This window comes from Triticum aestivum, chromosome 2B (genome assembly GCF_018294505.1).
Source record: "Triticum aestivum cultivar Chinese Spring chromosome 2B, IWGSC CS RefSeq v2.1, whole genome shotgun sequence".
In the NCBI taxonomy this organism is placed as follows: domain Eukaryota; kingdom Viridiplantae; phylum Streptophyta; class Magnoliopsida; order Poales; family Poaceae; genus Triticum; species Triticum aestivum.
In genome coordinates this window covers 516995484-517009672 of record NC_057798.1, presented here as the reverse complement: position 1 = coordinate 517009672, position 14189 = coordinate 516995484, and the positions used below count along the sequence as shown (strand labels likewise).

The 14189-nt window shown below is 49.6% G+C and overlaps 1 protein-coding gene across 2 annotated transcripts; it reads right to left on the bottom strand.

The window, feature by feature from the left end:
• Nucleotides 1-10643: 10643 nt before the first annotated feature.
• LOC123045765 (surfeit locus protein 2) lies at nucleotides 10644-14026 on the bottom strand. Of its 2 annotated transcripts, none has more exons than XM_044468940.1 (5): nucleotides 13641-14026; nucleotides 13254-13351; nucleotides 12436-12741; nucleotides 11135-11198; nucleotides 10644-11049 (listed from the first exon to the last, which is right to left on the bottom strand). In XM_044468940.1, the coding sequence occupies exons 1-5, from the start codon at nucleotides 13937-13939 to the stop codon at nucleotides 10971-10973; spliced, it is 846 nt and encodes a 281-aa protein (XP_044324875.1). In that variant the 5' UTR covers nucleotides 13940-14026; the 3' UTR covers nucleotides 10644-10970. The 2 variants fall into 2 exon arrangements, with proteins under 2 accessions (XP_044324875.1, XP_044324874.1); XM_044468939.1 differs by having other exon boundaries at nucleotides 10644-11052; nucleotides 13641-14025.
• Between the last annotated feature and the right edge of the window lie 163 nt (nucleotides 14027-14189).

Below are 14189 nucleotides of genomic sequence, written 5' to 3'. Positions count from 1 at the left end.
TTATGATGATGCATTACCGAGTGGGCCCAGAGATACCTCTCCGTCATACGGAGTGACAAATCCCAGTCTCGATCCGTGTCAACCCAATAGACACTTTCGGAGATACCTGTAGTGCACCTTTATAGTCACCCAGTTACGTTGTGACGTTTGATACACCCAAAGCACTCCTACGGTATCCAGGAGTTACACGATCTCATGGTCGAAGGAAGAGATACTTGACATTGGCAAAGCTCTAGCAAACGAACTACACGATCTTTGTGCTATGCTTAGGATTGGGTCTTGTCCATCACATCATTCTCCTAATGATGTGATCCCGTTATCAACGACATCCAATGTCCATAGCCAGGAAACCATGACTATCCGTTGATCACAACGAGCTAGTCAACTAGAGGCTCACTAGGGACATATTGTGGTTTATGTATTCACACGTGTATTACGATTTCCGGATAATACAGTTATAGCATGAATAAAAGACAATTATCATGAACAATGAAATATAATAATACTTTTATTATTGCCTCTAGGGCATATTTCCAACAAGCCTCGGCCGCGATGGCGGCACCACACAGTCGCCTGCCGCAAAGAGGGCGAGGGCCTCCGCCAGCCTCGCCAGGTAGTCCGCCTCCGCCTTGCGCCGCTCCTCCTCGACTGAGGTTTCATGGCCGCCGCCAGCGCAGCCTGGTACGCAGCCTCCTCCTTCTCCGGCTTGACGACGGGGAACGACGGAGGGTTGATATGGTGCTCCTGGACGACGAGGCGAAGTTACTCCTCGTGCTCGAGGACAAACCACATCTCCCAGTTGGGAGAGTCTGGGGCGTACGTCGGCATCCGATGTTGCTCTGGCAGGCCACCTGCGCATCTCCTCGGCGTGTGCCCGCGGCACCGGGATCGGCTATGGATCCAGCTGCCAGTCGTGCGGCAACATCACGTCCAGGTACGGCTTCGACTGCCTATACTTCCAGTGCCACCGCGCCAGGTGCACCGGAATGTGCAGCCGCTGCCTAGCGGGGCGGACCGGCGGAGGAAGGAGCGCGTGGTAGGAGGAGGCGTCGAGGGTGAGCTTCCCCTTCTTGTCGGAGCCGCCGAAGAAGCCCATGGCTAGGGTTTGCTTTGTTGTCGGCGAGGGAGTGATACGTCTCCAATATATCTATAATTTTTTATTGTTCCATATTGTTATATTATCATTCTTGGATGTTTTACAATTATTTTATAGCAACTTTATATCGTTGTTGGGGACTAACATATTGACATAGTGCCCAGTGCTAGTTGTTGTTGTTTGCTTGCTTTTTACTTCATGGAATATCAGTACCAAACGGAGTCCAAACGCAAGAAAACTTTTTGGAGTTTTTTTTGGTCCAGAAGACATCCAGTGGGCCAAAGAAGTACCAGAGGGGGGTTGTGCCCACCTCGGGGGGCCTCTCGCACTGACTCTTTCCTCTATAATTACCCCAATATTCCAAAAACCCTAGGGGAGTCGACGAATATCAATTCCAACTGCCGCAAGTTCCATAATCACCAGATCCAATCTAGACACCATCACAGAGGGGTTCGTCATCCTCATTGATGCCTCTCCAATGATGCGTGAGTTGTTCATTGTAGACCTACGGGTCCGTAGTTAGTAGTTAGATGGCTTCCTCTCTCTCATTTGATTCTCAATACAATGGTCTCTTGGAAATTTATTTGATGTAACTCTTTTTGTGGTGTGTTTGTTGGGATCCGATGAACTTTACGCTTATGATCAGATCTATGTTTTTATCCATGAAAGTTATTCGAGTCTTTTGATCTCTTATATGCATGATTACCTATAGCTTCGTATTTCTTTTTCGAATCTTTGGTTTAGTTAGGCCGACTAGATCAATTTTTCTTGTCATGAGAAGAGATGCTTTGTGATGGTTTAGATCTTACGGTGCTTGTTCCCAGCGACAGAAGGGGAACCGGCACGTATGTATCGTTGCTATTAAGGATAACAAGATAGGGTCTATTTCTACATAAATAGATCTTGTCTATATCATGTCATCGTTCTTAATGCATTACTCCGTTTCTCCATAAACTTAATAGACTAGGTGCATGCTGGATAGCGGTCGATGTGTGGAGTAATAGTAGTAGATGCATGTATGAGTCGGTCTACTAATCTTGGACGCAATGCTTTGGAGGAGCGACGCAAAGACGGACACAGACGCAAATAAAATGCGGACAAATCACGCATCCCTTTGTGTCCCCTGGTTGGAGTTGCTCTACCGTGCACGCGGTAGCCAACTGCTTGCATCGCCCTCAAAGCGCTCGCCATATTTGGTTGCGCGTCGTCGTGCACGGAAACGACTACTTGTACTACAGAGACGTCCACCATCTGCACCGCAGCGTCTTCCTCGCCGGATCATACAGGAGCTTCTACACCGTAGTCGAGCGACCACGATCGAGCCAGATTCCTACTAGTTCCGTATCCCGAGCAGGACATCACAGCCACCGCGGAAGCGCGGCCGACACTGCAAGTGCATGCCCCCTCCTCTTCTTGTGGGGTTGGCTCATGCCATCCTTGGTCGCAGGCGCATCTGGGCTATCACGTGCTCGCTTCGCCATGCATCCAGTCTACGGATGTCATTCCGCTCATCAAGCCGTGGCTTCTCATTCCGCTCTCTTACCTCGGGCTTAAATCTTTTTTTTCTCTCAAGATGTGTGTTTTCCAAAAAAAGAAAAAAAATACCTTAGTAAATTGCAGAAGACTGCCGCAATTGGGGGATCGCTCTAAGCATGTACTCCTATATCACTGTTCATTGCGACTGACCAAAGGCAGCTCAGTTAGAGCATCTACAAGATCTCACATGCAAACCCGTCTCATACGCCGAGGGAGGCCGTCCGGTCACTGTTCGGTCAGGATTTTGACCTAGACGGACCCATCAAATGGCCTTCAAACGCCAGGGCTGACCGGTACATACCATATCCAGCCCAAATATGTGGCATATATGAGGCACCTAGGCACGCCCGCCACGTCGGCCTGACGACGTGGCCCTATACGGACTCGCCCGACATCCTTCTGCTGCTCGACCTCATCCATGTAGACGAGCATCTCCACCTCCTATGTGGCCTCCATCTCCCGCCGGCGACGGCATCTGGCCTCCGCAACCGACTCTGAGCGGACGGAATCGAGGATGGCCTGCTGCTTTGCCTGCAGATCCGCGTTACCAGCGTCCCCCACATCCTCCTTCTCCTCGTCCTCCTCCTCCACCTCCTCATGTTCCTCCAACTCCTCTTTAGGATCCACTGCATCCAGAGGTAGCCCCCGGCGATTTCGCGCCTTATCCGGATCTGCTCAAGGAGCTCGAGCCGGTGCTTCGGCGTTAGAAATGGGTGCCTCCTCACTCGACAGCGTGAGGGAATGGCTAATAGGCGGACAGAGGGAGTGGAAAGTGGCGGCGGCGGCGGACATGCAAAGGAAAATGTGGATGGTAGGGTTTTGATGCCACCGGTCGACTTATATAGCTGGGCTAGGCACTACGCGGCACGCCGGAGCGGCGACATCGGTCCGACGAAGGAGACGAGCTTCGGACCACCGGGTTTCCGAGCGTTTCTGCATGGGACCGCGCCATCAGATCGACGTTGACGCACGTATCCGGAAGCCCCCATATACGCCTCATATTTAAATTGGATATGAGAGATGTCGGTCAGCCTGAACGTTTGAAGGCCGTTTGGGGCATCCGTCTGGGCCGAAAATTCTCGATGGGATAGTGGCAGGCCGGCCCGCCCAGACATATGAGGGCGGCTTTGAGGCGCCGGGCTGTGGATGCTCTAACCAAAAGAAATTAGTACAACGCAGGAAGCTAGCAATGATAGTAAGAAGATCGTCCAAGAAAAAGTATCACAAAGAAAAAGCTAACAAAGAAGCCCAAAGAAAGGTCCTACTCCCAAGAAAAGGAACGGGGCCTTGCTCCCTCCCTCTTGCAGGTTGCATGTCAGGTTGAGCAGACTGCCGGTGCAGAGCACTACCAACCAAAGAACGGAAGGAGAGAGAGGCCACCATGATGGCTGGTAGTACTACCGTACAGAGTGCAGCTAGCAACAGAAGTGCTTTGCATTGATCAGGGCACCCGTGCAAGGGGGATGTGCACGAAAGATGCAGGGGAAGGGGAAAGGCGATGTTATCTGATCCCAAGACGAACGTCCAGCCAAAATTAAAGCAACCCCTGCCTGCCTCTCTGCTCTTGTGTTTGACCAGACCCTCACGGATACAGCAAAGAAAAGAATGACCCGGTGCAACATGCAACGTGGGGGAGCTCCAAACGGGGCCCAATAGAGCAAACGGACATGTTTTCCGTTAGTTTTCAACCCATTTCCTGACCTAAGTTTGGGACGTGTTTGTGTCGAAATAGACAGCCAGCGAATAGGCAGGACGCGTCCTTGTCCTCTTTGGCCCACCCGTCGGTCAGATACAACCCTCCATTCCAAAACTCCCTCCCACGCTCCCCCTTCCCTCCCTCCGTCATGGCCGGCGCCTTGAAGAAACCTAGCAACCCAGCCGTCACCGCGCGCCCCACCGCGAAGAAGAAGGGCCCGAAGAAGGACCGGTCGCACCTCACGCCGGCGGAGCTCGCGCAGCTCGACGAGGAATCAGCCACAAGGAGGGGCGGAGGGGCAAGGGAGACGGATAAGAAAGTCGCGGCCGAATATGTCGTCGGGGCCGCGTCCTTTGCAGCAGGCCCCGTAGCACAAGGCCGCCATTGACCAGAACTAGGCCAACGTAGCCAAGGCCATGCAGACAGCGACGGCGCAGGGCCTCGTCATGCTAGGGTATGACCGACCCGGCCCGACCATTCTCCCCGCCGCTGCCATCGCCGCGAGCACAGGCTCGTCTGCCGTTCACCCTCCATAATACCAGTCCTCGAGCTCCTCGTAACATCGGAGACGCCCGGGTTTCATCCGCCGTGACTGCATGGACAGACCCAGTTCTCCACGTCGGCGGACGGCAGTGTGACCGCGCCGGCCACCCCGGCCATCTCGGTTGTCATCAACCTCAACGTCACGCCTGGGTTCAGTGGCGCTGGCCAGTCGTCCGAGAGATGCAAAGGAAGCAGCACGGGTGATTCCTACGGCCAACTTTCCCGGCGCCCGCAAGCTGTTCGACGAAATGCCACTCCTAACGTTGATGGCAGACAATCCTGACTACACCAAGTTCATGGAGAATGTCATCTACGAGGACCATGGCCATGCCTTGTATGAGGGCCGACATGCGCCCACGCGTTGGGCACACGGCGGGCGCATCCAGAAAAACGGCTGGACGCCACCTCATTACTATTACCCAAACAGATAAATTCTCGGATAAAAAGGACTCTGTTTAGGGAGTTGACCTACACAACCAACGAGGGCAAGTTAATGCAATGTGTGAATGATCGGGTCCCATATTGCTCCCTGATTGTTGAGCTTAAGAGCCTGCTAAACTAGTGCTCGCGGGGAGAGGATCCTAAACCGCCCTAAGAGCAATTTCAAGGCGCCGATCCAAACGGATACGCGCTTTGTCCGGTTTTTATTCATTTGAATTGATCGTCCGCCCGTCGTCCGCTCCCTTTTGCGCTTGGGTTGGCAGTGCGCACAACACGCAGACCCATTTTTGTCTTCGTGGCCCGCTTGCCGTGGTTTTTCAAACATAATTCGAACAAAATGCAATTTTTTACATAGTTTCACAAGCAACTAAATATGTCATAGTTCACAAGCCAAATAACTATATCATTAGTTTACAAGTCAAGTAAAAATTAAACTGGATATTTTTTTTAAAGATACACCTGTAGGCTGCCAACATGAGCCCACATATGCTCAATCAAATCATCTTGCAACTGAACGTGAGTTTGTCAATCACGCATTTGATGATGAAATTAGGTAAACTATGCAAATGTTGCCTCTCCTACATGCTCAGGCACAACATTGTCACCTTGAAACTGAAATCCTTGGTCGCAGATACATTCCGGATGCTCATCCTCTACGATCATATTGTGCATGATCACACAAGCAGTAATCACCTCCCACAACTTCTTAATGCTCCAATTTCTAGCGGGATATCGAACGATGTCCCATCGAGATTGCAGAACACCAAAGGCACGCTCTACATCCTTCCTAGCACTCTCTTGCTCTTGTGCAAATCTCTTCCTCTTCTCTCCTACAGGGTTGGAGATTGTCTTCACAAAAGTAGTCCACTGAGGATAGATACCGTCAGCTAGGTAGTATCCTTTGTTGTAGTTGTGGTCGTTGATGTTAACATTCACTGGCAGGAAGTTGTCTTCGGTAGGCCTTGCAAACACCGAAGAGCGTTGAAGCACGTTGATATCATTGTGTGATCCGGCCATGCCGAATAACGAGTGCCAGATCCAAAGATCTTGTGAGGCCACGACCTCAAGTATGACGGTGCAAACCTTGGCAGGGCCCCTATATTGCCCCTGCCAAGCAGAAAGGCAGTTCTTCCACTCCCAGTGCACACAGTCTATGCTATCAAACATCCCCGGGAATCCCATGTTGGCATTCACCACCAACAAGTGGGACGAATCTGCAGCATTTGGCTCTCTCAAGTACTCAAGACCAAACACTGCAATCACAGCCTTGCAGAACATGTACATGGACTCTAGGCACGTGGACTCGCTCATACGGACGTACTCATCAATGAGATCACCGGAAACTCCGTATGCAAGCATCTGAATAGCTACGGTGCAATTTCTGATAAGAGGAGAAGCCAATCTTTCCAAGGGCATCCTCCTTGCACTCAAAAAATACTTATCATACCTGACCCCCCCCCCCCCAAAACAGTTGAAAACATGCCTAGCCATACAAAAATGGCCCCGGAATTGGTGATGTTTGAAGAGAGGGTTGGGTGTCTCGAAGTAGTCCTTCCAAAGAAGAAAATGGCCGCTCTCTCGGTTGCGATTCAACGTCGGAGTGTGCCCCAGGATCGAGACGTGGAACAATGGCCGCTGAGTACTAAGGTGGTCATGGACGACCAACACAACAGCCACCATGTCCTCATCGTCGGATGAAGAATCATTCGAGTCGCAAAGAAAATTGTGGAAAAATAACTTGTCGGCGGAGTCCATTTGTACCTTGTGGGCAAAACCGTCGAACAGCTTACGGGCATCATCGAAGAAGCAGGCCGACGAAGAGATGCGCGCCTGCCTTGGACCAGTAGCTGCACTGGCGAGGTTCAGCGAGCGTGCCGGCGTCAGACAAGCGTGCCTGCATTGTCGAAGGAGCTGGCCGGGGGGGGGGGGGGGAGGTGCTCGGGCCAACGTCGGCGGGGGAAGTTGTGGTGGCCCGGCGGCGAGGCAGTGGTGGCGGCGGCGTGGGAAGGTGGCGTGCTGCGGGGCATGTATGTGGGTGCGGACTACTGGCGAGGGCACCAGAACTGGGTGGCGGCGGGGGCAGGGTGGGACGACCTGGGGTGTGTTGTCTATGGGAGGAAGGGCATGGAGCCACCGATAGGCGGGCCAGGGGAAGAGTAGGCGGGCGTCATGCATGTCCATTTCGTGTCCGCGCTTATGCAAATAAATCCCAAATTTGTACAGAGAATGGGTCGGCACCCGGATGAAAAGCGGACGCGATTTCGTTTGTGTCGACGCATTGGACCGGCTTTTGTCCGTTTTGACTCAAACGAACACGCACGGACAAAATTGGTCGGCGCGCGTTGCAGTTGCTCTAACCACCTAACCACGAAGGTAACAATGATAACAATTGCTCCTTTTTTTTCTTTGGTCTCTCCAATCCAACGAAAATGGTGCTACTTCAATCCAAAGAAAAGAAAAAGGATCGGGGGCCTGACGAAAGTTGCATGTCAGGGCAGAGGCAGACTGCGGGCGGGCGGGCACAGAGCACTGCCAACCAACCAAAAAATGAAAGAGAGACGAGACCATTGTGGCTCGTATACCAGCATCCATCAATGCAAGTGTTTCCATCGATGAGTTCACCCGTGGTCCCGGTGCGAACGTCCAGGCACAAGCCCTGCCTCTCAGCTCTTGCGTGACCAGATCCTCGCTGATGGACCGACGGAAGACAAAGCAAATACTACTCCGTGATTTTTTTTTTATTAGTATCAAATGTTGCCGGTGGAGAAAATGCACGGTCGTGAGCTACAAATTTAGCCCGTTAGCACGACCAGTGTTGTGTTTCTCTTTTCGGTTCGGATTTAAAATTAACAACGCGATACATGTAAGTTGTTTTTGTTTTTGTGAATGCAGGTTATTTTCAAAATCTCTGCAAAATCCTCGTGTGTTTCTTTCAACCGCTGCAGCCATGGAAACAACACATTCTAAAAATTGTCAGTCAAAAATAAAATAAAAAGTCCGAAAATAACTGGGCATGTGCTTTTCTGTAACCCCAGGTGTTACTTGTTGCGTGATAATTGGCGTGCACGTGGTGGCCAACTGCTCGCGTCGCCCTCAAAGCGCTCGCCATTTTTGGTTGCGCGTCGTCGTGCCCGGGGATCCGCATCCGCTGGGTTGATGATTGCCAAAACGGCGGGGCAACCCGTAGGGGCGCGCGGGGAGGACCACGAGCTCGCGAAGGACACATGTCGCACCGGAACCGTTTCTCGCTTTATCCTGCCAGGTCAGAGTCATAATCTGCCTGCCTTCTTGTTCTTGGGGGGTTTGTGTTGTGCAATGTGCATATATTATTTCGATTTCCTTGTTTCTGAACCTACTAGTACAGTACATATTTTGAAACGAGTATTTGTGCTACAGGGACGTCCCCACCGTCTGCAGCGTCTCGGTGGACGGATCGTACAGGAGCTTCCTGGTCTCCACGGAGGACCGGACCGCGGAGGCACACGTCGCGCATCTTGCAAAGGCGCCCGTCCAGCGGAGCACCTCGTCACCGCGGTCGCCCGGCACCAAGCGAGGCGTGGACGACGCTAAATGCATGCCCCCTCCTCTTCTTGTGGGGTTGGCTCGTGTCATCCTTGGTCGCAGGCGCATCGGGGCTGTCACGTGCTCGCTTCGCCATGCATCTAGTGGATGTCATTCCGCTCATGATTTTTCTTGCCTGGCTTTGGACTGACGGTAGGGTTAAACTGCACGGGCGTGGCCAGTCGAACCAGGACAACTGCCTTCTCTAGCGCCGGAAACCTGTGGCAGTGCTTCACATTACGATCCTTAAGGGCTTGTTCGGTTGCAACATAATTGAAGGGGATTGAAATGGATTGGGGTGGATTAAATCTCATACAAGTCAAAATCTTACTCATTCCCCTCCAAACCTCTCCAATCCCCTCCAGGAGAGGTTTAACCGAACAAGGCCTAAATGTTTCATTTCTTTTTCTCTCAAAAGGTGTGTTTTTCAAAAAAAAAAATCACACTACCTGGGTAAATTGCCGAACACCGCCGCAATTGGTGCTAGGATCGCTCTACGCATGGATATCGCTGTTCATTCGATCAAAAATATCACCGTTCATTACGACTGACGAAAGGCTGCTCAGTTATTAGTTTACATTTTTTGTGAACAGACCAGTGTATCTAATTCAACATAGTGTCTGAGCTAAAAGAATAAATTGCAAAAAAGAATCACCACAATTCGGCACCCTAATTCAAAAACCGTCACCATTCTTTTTTTTTTCAAAAAGACCATCAACACTGTGGTGATAGTTTTCAGAAAACACTCATGACATGATAAGCAATGTTTGATACGGAATCTGACAGATGGGTCCCACGTGTAAGTGATGACATGGATAGAATATAGAGGCCGTTTTGCCTGGACCGTTAAGTTGATATAGGGCCCACCTATCAGTATCTCCATTCCTCACTCTCTCTCTCTCTTGTGCATTTTATCAAGCACCCTATGCGCACAACCACGCCCACACCATGGCCGTCACCACGGCCGCCACCTGCAGCTCCCCTGCGCACTTCCCCCCTCCTCCTCCTCGTCCCGTCACCTGCTCCACGCCGCGCTCGCCGGACAACCCGCTATTGACCAAGCCACGCGTGCCCGACGGCATCCTCTCCAGCCACGATCGCCGTCGACAAGGGAACAAGCCGCGCGCGCCGGCCAGCCGGTTGCGGACCGAGCCGTGCGCCGCCACCCCCAGCTCCTCTCCGCGCGCTTGCCCTCCTCCTCCCGTCTCCTGCCATCCCCCTCTGGTCTAGCCCTGGCCCCACGAGTGAGGCCACAGAGGAGGCAGAGCTCGCCGGGACGCGACGCTGTGAGCTAGGCCTGCCGGCGACCGACTAGCGTGCAGGTGTGGACATGCTTGGTGCGGGGCGACGACGCGGCGAGGCAGGCCTGCCGGCGGCCGACTAGGGCGTAGGCACGCTGGGCGCGGGGGGCGACCGATGCGGGAGCGGGCATGCTGGGCGCCGCCATGGTTTCGTTTTTTTGGGAACGATGGATGCAAACTGTTCAAACATAACAAAGTTAGCGCCGTTAGTACATGCGGGCGGCGTGACCATCCGTCAAATTTTGCGTCAAACTGCTATAATCGGTCAATTAGCGTTTTTTAAAAACTGTCACCACAATGTTGGTGGTTTTTAAACTGAATGATGGTGGTTTTCTAAATTAGGGTCCCAATTGTGAAGGTTTTTTGCAATTTACTCGAGCTAAAAACATAAGTACTCCCTCCGTAAAGAAATATAAGATCGTCTTACATTTCTTTATAGAGGGAGTATATCTCAAATTCAAATCAAAACTAAAACAAAAAAACACAGTTTCCTCCTACGTCAAACTTATATGATCAAGGATAGTCACAAAGTGTAGGCGACGAAGTATGGCCATTACTGTTCATTACCACTAACGAAAGGCTGCTCAGTTAGCACACATCATGTTGCAGCAAGCAGCGTGTGTGACAGCACTGAGAAAAACCAAGGAAACACGAGTTAACTAATACAAAATCGGCCATTGATTAGCCAACCCAAAGCCTCCACGGGGAGAACAAAGAAAGTGAAGTTCGCGGCTCCAAATGAAGCAAGGTGAAACAAGCTCATGCATAGCTAACAGAATAAATCAGAAATAACCGTCTACTCGTCCTTTCGGGGCTTTTTCTTCCTTGTAGCGAAACTACTTGGTCCAACAGCTTCCACTGACAATCGCTTTGTCCTGCTACAAGAGGAAAGGAAATATTATACCTAAGTGTGTGTGTGACATCAAACATTATTCGATTAGAAGAACTGTTCTAGAATACCTTGAAGCCAGTTCCTCCGACACTTCATCATCCTTGTCAGCCATTTCGTCGTCGTCCTCGTCATCTACCAGTTATTTTTCCAAATCAGACAAAGAACATTCCATAACATAAATTTTCTGTATGCGGCAACTTTAAATTTAATTGATAAAAAAGTGCAGTATGAAATTCTCCTACTGAATTGGTTACGCAGCAGCAAGATAATCACTTATGCTGAAGATCACAAAATTAATTTGGTGCACTTTTAACACCACTGAAAGAAATGATTGTGTTTGCTTTAACATTGCTGAAGAAAAAAGCTGAGGGATCACGAAATTCAGAAGCAAGGAAATGCCACAAAATGATATTGAGCACATCACAATGTAACCACAAGGTCTTGCACACATAACTTAAATTGCTTGTTTATACAATGTAAATTAAACAAAGGAGCTTGCCAGAGGATCATCTGATGATAAGTTCATAACAGATAACAAGATCCCAAAAGAAGGGGACAAGAATATTCAGCCAAAAGTAAAACTTTGGCGAATATAACATCTGATGGCAATGTTTTTAGCTTCTTGTGGAGATGTATATTTAACAAAAACATAAGGTTGCCAAAGCTGCCGCTAAGAAGTTTATTAGACAAGAAAAATAACTGAAAAAAACATAACTATCAACTTAGAGGAATGCAAATCAACTGAAGACATCCCACTCAATAGGTAATTCACTATGTGCACATTGCCCTTGTATTGGCGGTGAATCAAGATTCACATCCCACCCAATTTGCATCCCTACACATAAACACTACTACCTCTGTTCCAAAATATTTGAAGTTCTAGGTTTGTCTTAAGTCAAACTTCTTTAGGTTTGACTTAAGTCTATAAACAAATGTAGCAACATCTACAACACCAAATTAGTTTCATTAGATTCAACATAAAGTATATTTTCATACTATATATATTTGATGTTGTGGATATTAGTTTTTTATATAAATGTGGTCAAACTTCAGGAAGTTTGACTTAGGACAAACCTAGAACTTCAAATATTTTGGAACGTTCAACATGCTAGCAGTCATCCTGTCCAAATTGGCTACAGAACTACAAAATGGACAAAATTATGTTTCTCGAATATTGTCTGCAAAATAAGTTACTAGAGATTCATCACCTAAAGAGAAGATATAAGGGCAACAGTTGGAACCGAATATTATATGACGTGATAAAGTAAAAAACATCTACCATCTACCAAATATGTTCTAAATTATAGAAGTAAACATTTGAGCTTTGCTTAATAAAGCAGTTACACGTGATAAAAAGAATGACACTTACCGGATGCACCTTCATCCTCTGCTATATCATCCTTCCCCGGAGAGGACTCCCATCGGTCTTTCCCGTCATCATCATCCCAACGACTTCCAACAGGAGGCACCCAAAATTCCGAATCATCTGAATCATCAATTTCTGGTTCAGGTTCTCGTGGCAAAGAAGGGTTGACAACAACAGCTTTCTTCTTCTCCTTCTTCTCCTTCTTCTTGTCCTTCTTCTTGGCAGACTTGGATTTCTTTGCGACTTCATTTGACTGTTCACCTTCTACTTTGCCTGTCTCACCTGATGCCATCTTTTCCTCTAGCTTTTCTGTCAAAATAGGGATAGGCATGTTAGATATAGGAGCAACCAAACATGCCAGTGCAATGGCTTAAAAGTAGTGTTGTATGGGAGATGAGAGTTCCACCAAAATGTATTCGAAGAGATGTACATGACCAGATATATTCCCAACTATTTCCAGACCAGTGAGAAGACAAATGAAACAAAGCGCTTATTGCAATTCCAAAGCAAGTTGCATAACATAATTCTACCCAAATAACCATCTGCTATCAATCCATAGAAAATTGTTCAGAGAAACGGACCAGCTAACATTTCATAACAATTACTTTTGATGATAACCAAAATGATGCACATGGGTGTACAAGAATGCACCACGAGAAGCAGACAGATACATGGAAATGGCAGTGGGAAATTCATCATGGTTCTTTAACCAGTAGAGAAATAGATGAAAAACAGAATAGTACATTTTATTAGCAACAGCATATGATGTTCCATTTGCCACACTTGGCACCACAGACAGTATTGTGCAAAACTCACTTTACCTAGTTTATTCAGGAACCTCTTCCCATTTACATGCTTCCAGATGTGCTCCTCCGATTTGTTTATGGTGTCCCCGGTAATGTTGCATACAAGCTTGGACCTGCAACACAATTGCCAACTCAATTCGACAGACCAACATCCTAAAAGGCAACAGCTAAACCACAGCCGAATTACAAGCCAATGAGTCATGTTTGTTTGTTAGTACTTGTTTGGCACACGATGTACGTTGCATTTAGAACCCTAGAATCCCTTAAGGGCACTTAAGGGATAGCCGATCAAATAGCCATGGGACCGAATGAGCAATCTACACTCCTACACAAAGTATTTGGGACAATCTAGGTTGGACACGCATCAGGCAGCAAAATACAGAGCAGAGGAGCGGTACGCACTTGTGCTCCGGGTGGGGCTTGAAGGCGTTGAGCGGCGGCTTCTTGTGCGCGACGCCGTGATCGATGAGCGCGAGGCGGCAGGCGCGGGACCGCGCGTAGGCGTCCTTCTCCCGCTCCGGCAGCTCGTGGCCGGTCTCCGCGCACCGCCACCGCCCGCCGCCGGCGTCCTCCCAGGTGGGCTGGCCCAGCAGGAAGCTGCCCTCCTTCTCCCCGCCGCCCTCGACGGAGCCCTGGGGGCTCGACGCCCCCGAGTCGGACGCTGAAGCGGCGGCGGCGGCGGCCTTGCCCTTTTTCGCCATTAGGTCGTTGGCGAGTCGCGAGCCTGGAGGCCGTAGAGAAGAGGGGGGCGGAGAGGAGAGGTTGTCCGCGAACCGAGGGTTTTGCCTCCGCTTTGGGGGCTTTGGTGAACTTTTCCCCTTGCTTTCCTATGATGAAACAGGAATTGTTGCCAAAAAATGCTGCATTTTGGCACGGCATTATCCATGTCGGCCATTTGAAATTTTGGTTCTCAAATTTCAATTTTAATTTTCATACTCTGCTTACGAGTCT

Excerpts from the sequence above, each read along its gene's own strand:
- LOC123045765 (XM_044468939.1), bottom strand. The coding sequence starts at position 13,939 with ATGGCGAAAAAGGGCAAGGCCGCCGCCGCCGCCGCTTCAGCGTCCGAC. Across the intron at positions 13,352-13,640 it reads AAGCCCCACCCGGAGCACAA|GTCCAAGCTTGTATGCAACA; the intron begins GTGCGTACCGCT and ends ATTGTGTTGCAG. Across the intron at positions 11,053-11,134 it reads TCGGAGGAACTGGCTTCAAG|CAGGACAAAGCGATTGTCAG; the intron begins GTATTCTAGAAC and ends TTCCTCTTGTAG.